This window comes from Marmota marmota, unplaced genomic scaffold, assembly GCF_001458135.2.
Source record: "Marmota marmota marmota unplaced genomic scaffold, marMar, whole genome shotgun sequence".
Classification (NCBI taxonomy): Eukaryota; Metazoa; Chordata; class Mammalia; order Rodentia; family Sciuridae; genus Marmota; species Marmota marmota.
The window spans coordinates 19,208,625-19,215,060 of NW_026000211.1; the positions used below are offsets into that span (position 1 = coordinate 19,208,625).

Here is a 6,436-nt window from a genome sequence, read left to right on the forward strand (position 1 = left end):
AGCTTATTTATAAATATCTTACAAGCTGAGTCAGCTTCTACTATTTTATTCTCATTACACCTAGAATCTTAAACATGATTTTTGTTAATGATAGTTGGCAGACTGTTATTTTCTAGCCATGTTCTCCCATAAATTTGGTATAACCATTGGACTTGTGCTTTAATAAAATATCCCTGTTTTTTTTTTTGTTTGTTTTGTTTTTGGCTAGGAACATTTTATAATGGGCTTAAAAATATCAAGAAAGTGCTGTTAGTAATTGTTGATTGATTATTATTATCTCATATGATTGTTATAACCAAGAGTCTGCTTTCTCTATAGAAACTTTGCTATGGCATGTAATTTTCCCACTAAATGTTTTATATTTGCTTTAAAAAATACTGAAATTTGAAAATAGCAGAAGGGCCATAAAGAAACTCTGAAAATTTACTGTTTCCCATGTACATCATTAATTTTTCAAACAGCTTCAGAAAACAGAATTGAAAAGAACTTATGCATTTTTACTGGTAGACATTTCCTGGTGTTGTAACCATTTATGTACCAGAAAATGGGATTATAATATTAGAATTTTAAACATCACTTATTTATTGTACATGCATTAAATGATCACCATATGCCAGGCTCTACACCAGAATATAATAATTATGCAATAGATAATTTCACATTTTAGGGTTGGGTTTTTTAGTGTGAGTATTTTTTTTTAAATTACTTTGCATGCAGATATCATTGATGTGCTTTCCCACTTGAGAGGCTTAGTGTCTTCATATATTTATTGATTAAATCTATGTGAGTGAAAAGTACCAGGAAAATCTATATCCATTTTACCTAGATGGATCACATGTCTAGATTCATGAGTTTTCTAAGAAATCAAAGACCTCTATTGCCTTAAATAAGTGAAAAGAAAAAAATGTAATAAACCCTTGAATAATCTTAAGAGCTATATCTATCATGAAAATAGATATGTATGCATTTAATCATGTACTGTTTATAATAATTAATACAATTAATTTTTGAATCATTTAAAATCTCTTTATTACAATATCTTTCAAGAATACAAAAAAAATTTGAGAAAAATATACTGTGGGCGTGTACCTCCCCATCCAAACATACTAAGTTTAAGATTTTATATGTATATATGAGAAATATATAATATACATTAATATATGTATGTATAAAGATATTTGTGCATATACAAGGATAAGAAGATATAAAATATATATAATATATGTATATATAAAAACATAAGCCATTACAAAGTTGAGGTCCCTTCTGTCCACCTCTTTAAGGACTTTCTCTTTCTTCCCCACTTAGGAATTAACTCATCTAATAATTTTTTATTGTTTTTGTCATTACTCCTTATTCACATGTAGGCGCTGATGTACAAAAAGGCAAATATTGGGATACTCCATTACATGCTGCTGCTCAACAATCCAGTACAGAAATTGTAAATTTACTATTAGAATTTGGAGCAGATATCAATGCCAAAAATACAGAGCTTCTGCGACCTATAGATGTATCTACATCTAACAGTATGGTAGAGAGAATCCTGCTTCAACATGAAGGTAAGGACAGATGTGAACATGAACATGTATAAATACAAAAGTATATTTGCTCCAAACAAATGAAATTGAAAGACTTTGTGTTGGCATGTAAAATAATAATGGCGTATAATTTGGAACATTTTTTGTGGAAGTAGAAATATTTCCAATATGTCTACAAAGAAGATAGCATGATGATTTTAATATTCTTTTTTTATCATATCTAAACCTTCATATTCCTCTAGTTAAATATATTCAGCTTGTTTTGACAATGCATAACATGTATTCTGATATAATATCTGTTAATTTATATTTGGAAACATGCCCTGTTTTATAAGGGCATGTGCCTTCTGTAACATATTGAAGAAACATAATAAGGAATGATTTTAACACTTAAGACTCTTGTTTTAAACAGAATTTGTTAAGTCTGGTTCAGAGACTATAATAAAGTTTACTTTAGCTTAAATATTAAAACTAACTTGAGGGAAAATATATAATTTTTAAATTTCACCTTTAGTATATAATACTTCTTGTGGCTTTTGATTTATATCTCCTAAAAAAAAACCCCGCCAATTTCTTTCTTAGGCTCGTAATGCAATGATTGTTTCATAATATTGAAGATGATAATGTTTTAATAAACATGCATGGCATATATCTCAATTACAAGATCTCATAAGTAAAAGCAACATAAATGCTTACATAAAGTTTCCTAGTATGCTGGTCATACTATCTTCATTTCCTAATAAGCTTTGTAGTGTCTTATGGTTTTGTTTCATCTCTCTTGCTATATATAAAAACTCATTTGTCTTTTAATTAACAGAAACGTTCATGTCTTTTTGTAGCTACCCCAAGTTCTCTCTGCCAACTCTGCCGACTCTGTATCCGAAATTGCATAGGAAGACCAAGATTACATCTCATCCCACAGCTCCAGTTGCCAACATTATTGCAGAATTTCTTGCAGTATCGATAAAGCAGTAAAATATCTCTAAATTCTTTGAAAATCAAAAATTTCTATTTAATTTGCATAATGAATATTTCATATTAAAAGTTGCTAAATCCAGGGTAAACGTTGAGTATGCGATCATCCAGGGAAGCAGTAAGATATCAATTTCCATTTTTAGTGTACTACTTAGTACTTTTGTTTTAGAAATTTTTACTGTGCTTTGAATTATAATACATTTAACATATCCATGCATTTTAGCTATCCCAATATATCCATTTTTGATTTAGGGAAAAAATAAGAAATTTGCCATTTCATCCTCTATATTTCCAGAGTGGAGAAGAATAAATGTGGACTTTTACTAAAATTGTAATTATAAATTTCATATACTGTATTATGTTCAAAAGATCTGTGTTCTCCAAATAATGGTTTAACTTTAATTTTGGCTATGGTAATTGGTTATCTGTGTGTTTTTGATATTGACACAAAACATGAATATAATTTAGAAAAGAGTAAATGTGCTTTTTGAAATAAAGATGATTCTCTTTCAGGAAATCTACTATGTTGAATGTGTACATGTCATTAGAGTGATTAATTCACAAAGTAAATTGCATTCCTCCCTGCAAAGAACTCACAAGTCATTTCTCCAGAGTAAATGGACCTGAATAAAAACTAATAAGACTAAAAGTTAACACTGGCTGGGCACGCCTGTAATTCCAGTGGTTCCGGAGGCTGAGGCAGGAGGAGGGTGAGTTCAAAGCCAGCCTCAGCAAAAGCAAGGAGCTAAGCAACTCAGTGAGACTCTGTCTCTAAATAAAATACAAAATAGGGCTGGGGATGTGGCTCAGTGGTTGAGTGCTCCTGAGTTCAGTACTCCCCCGCTCCAAAAAAAGGTTCACACTCCTCTCTCACCCTAAGATCTTTAGATCATACTCCTGCTAATACAATTTGAAGACCAGAGTGGTTTCTTAAGGTCTCTCTTCAATGCTTTCATATTACTTCAGCCCTATTCCATGTCAGAAGTTGTCAATACCCATCATACCTGAACTGGAGTAAATGCACTGTATAGCCAACTGATAAAGAGGACCTGGATTATATTCTAGGGATCATCATGTCAGACCAAGGATTAAAAAAAAAAACAAAACTCAAGTTGTGGAGTTTTTAAGGAAAATTAAAATAGAGTATCACTTAGCATACTTAGAAACTGTAAAAAAGAAAATTTACCCTATATCTCATTCCTTGTACTTTTTGTAATTCTAGTTTCTAGTGTAGACCTTAATAGCAACATCTAGGATTCATTTTACACTAAATAAGGGTTCAGTATACTGTACTTGCAAATGATAACAAAAAAAGAGAGTGTTGTATAAAAGAATTTAATTACTAAGCTAGTCCTCTGCAAGGGGAATACTATTTTTATTCCCATTTGTTTTAACTGTATTTGAGTGCAAAAGGAAACATAATAAAATGTTGTGCATCCTTTCTAAGCCACATTGGAGTTGGACTTATTATGGATTTAGAAATAAGATAATAAAAATACTTATAACTCTGTAAAGGAAAATATTTTGATAAGTTTCATAGATTTATCAAATTTTGATTAAAGTGTTTTGTCCACTATTTTATTAACCCAGGACTTATTTTACTCTCCCCTTAGTTCCTGGCCAACTTAAAAATTATGGGGAAATAAACTCATATTGTATAATCTTCGTGTCACTAAGTTTGCATTTTGGAAAAATATCAGCTGTAAATAAAAACATTTGTTAAGCTTTTCAAAAATATAACTGCAACTTGTTTGTTGAATAATATCTCCTATGTGGCTAGGGACCTTTAAATGTCTGTTTTACAGAAATCTCAGTCTGATATATTTGTACTGTCCTCATGAATAATGTGCCGTTATTGGATTTTTATTAAAGAATAACTCCGTTAAACATAATTAGATATTAAAGCTGTTTTTTAATAGAAACAGGTTTTTGCTAGATTTTTCCAAAACTAGCGGTAAAGTCTTAGATTATAAAAGTAATATAACACATCTCTCTTCATTAGTCTTGTTTCAATAAGAGAAATAAATATAGGAAATTAAAATGACACTTAAAATTTTTCATTATATTTGTGTCTTGTATGTTAACTTCAGTATGATTGTTTTATAAAATAAATACTCTAATTTAACTGTATCATACATTTGTTCACATCAAGTATGAGTATTAGCTCTTAGAAGAAAACACTTTTCTGTTCTAATTAGTATCTTATTTTACAATTGAAGGTAATGAAGATAGGACTCCATGGCAAAAATTTTTTTCAAATCATTATATCATGGGCATTGAGGTAGAGTAATGCAGACAAAAAAATTAGTATCTCAGGGGTCTTCTAATCCAAACATATTTCTCTCTCTCTCTCTCTCTCTCTCTCTCTCTCTCTCTCTCACTCACACACACACACACACACACACACACACACACACATCCAAGGGTAAAACTCCACAAAGGCAAAGAACAACAACAACAACAAAAATACTGTATATAGTAATTTACTATATATAGTATGAGATTAAAGAAATACAGTGAGGGGCTGGGGTTGTGGCTCAGTGATAGAGTGCTCGTCTAGCACTTTCAAGGTGCTGGGTTCAATCCTCATAAAGGTCCATCAGCAACTAAATTTTTTTTTTAAAAAAAGAAATCAAGTTTTGGACTTATCTATTGATGTTTTAATTTTCCATAATGCCACTGTACCCAACTAACTGTGGTTCTCTGTCCACAAAATAACTAAAAAATTATCCCCTTCCTTGCATATTACACTTTTTGTAACTCTATTTTTTTTTTTTTTGCCACTTACGATTAGCTTTTCTTAAGGCTTACCTTCTCTCTTAAAAATACAAGTAAACATTTCAGGCTTTCAGGATTGATGGAAGAAAGTTTATTCAGAAGATTATTAGCTCCTCATCTGCTGTGTGACCTCAAAAAGTCGTATCAGTGTCTGGGTCAATGACTGGGTCTCATTTTTTTCAGCTTTTTAAATGATAAGTTTCTTTCCATTTTAATTCACATTGAAATTCAATGAGTCTTTTTAACAAGTAACTTTTTGGGGTTCAAACGTTTTAAAATAATAATCTATGAGAAGTGTGGAAGACCAACCTTGTATGTGACTGAGTCACACTCCCCAGCTGGGTGCTGAGGTGCTCAGGCACAGAAATGTGGCAGAGCTTCCCCCACCCTTCTTGGGTTCGAGGGTCAGTGCATGGGTGTGTCTTGCTACAGCCCCATGGGTGGAGCTATGCTCACCTGTTCCTTTGTAATATAACCCCTTGCCCTGTTTAGGATAGGATCTTCCATGGAAGTGCCTTGTGTGTGTCCCCTCCTCTTACTGTGCCCTTGGGTGTGGCCTACCCAGGTGTCAGTCAACCTGCTGACAGTGGACATCATGAAGATAGACTCAGCCCCCTGAAACCTGACCCCTTGCCTCATTTGAATAGCTTCTCCTCAATAAAAGGGGTCAGCGTGTGCTCTTGATCTCTCTCTTTCTGCGGACCCTTAAGGTCAGAGGAGCCGTCAGAGCAACCCCAAAGAAAAAGGTATTTGTGTCTCTTGTGTGGTTATTTTGTGCAGCCCAATTAGCCCAGTTCAACTGGAGTGACCTGTGAGCCTCTAAGTTGCAAGAACAGAAACCTGGCAGAGAAGCATGTATCATGAGTACAAATCAAAGGAACCACACGTTCACATTTGCAAAACTCATCTCAGAGGGAACTCAGTTTTTATCTCCAGGTTGCCTCTCACCAAGTGAAGTCTGGCCGTTTTCTGGAAAAACTCCTTTCAATCCAGTGCTTCTCAGGCTCTTCAGGTAAACATTCCAGATGAACTCAGCCTCTCTCCTCCCTTATTCCTGGGATGGTGTTTAAATTTCAGAAGAGTTCTGTGAAATCCATTTTCAGTGGGACTGAATATCTGCCGGCATCTGTCCCCCGCTGAGGGAC

The 6,436-nt window shown here is 33.1% G+C and overlaps 1 protein-coding gene across 3 annotated transcripts in view; it reads left to right on the forward strand.

The window, feature by feature from the left end:
* Asb5 (ankyrin repeat and SOCS box containing 5) overlaps positions 1 to 4,191 on the forward strand; it is a 46,261-nt gene extending 42,070 nt beyond the window's left edge. For all 3 annotated transcript variants that reach the window (XM_015486196.2, XM_015486195.2, XM_048791934.1), the window contains exons 6-7: positions 1,368 to 1,559; positions 2,378 to 4,191. In XM_015486196.2, the coding sequence (XP_015341682.1) occupies positions 1,368 to 1,559; positions 2,378 to 2,505 (320 nt within the window). In that variant the 3' untranslated portion in view covers positions 2,506 to 4,191. The remainder of the gene's footprint in view (positions 1 to 1,367; positions 1,560 to 2,377) is intronic.
* Positions 4,192 to 6,436: the final 2,245 nt, after the last annotated feature.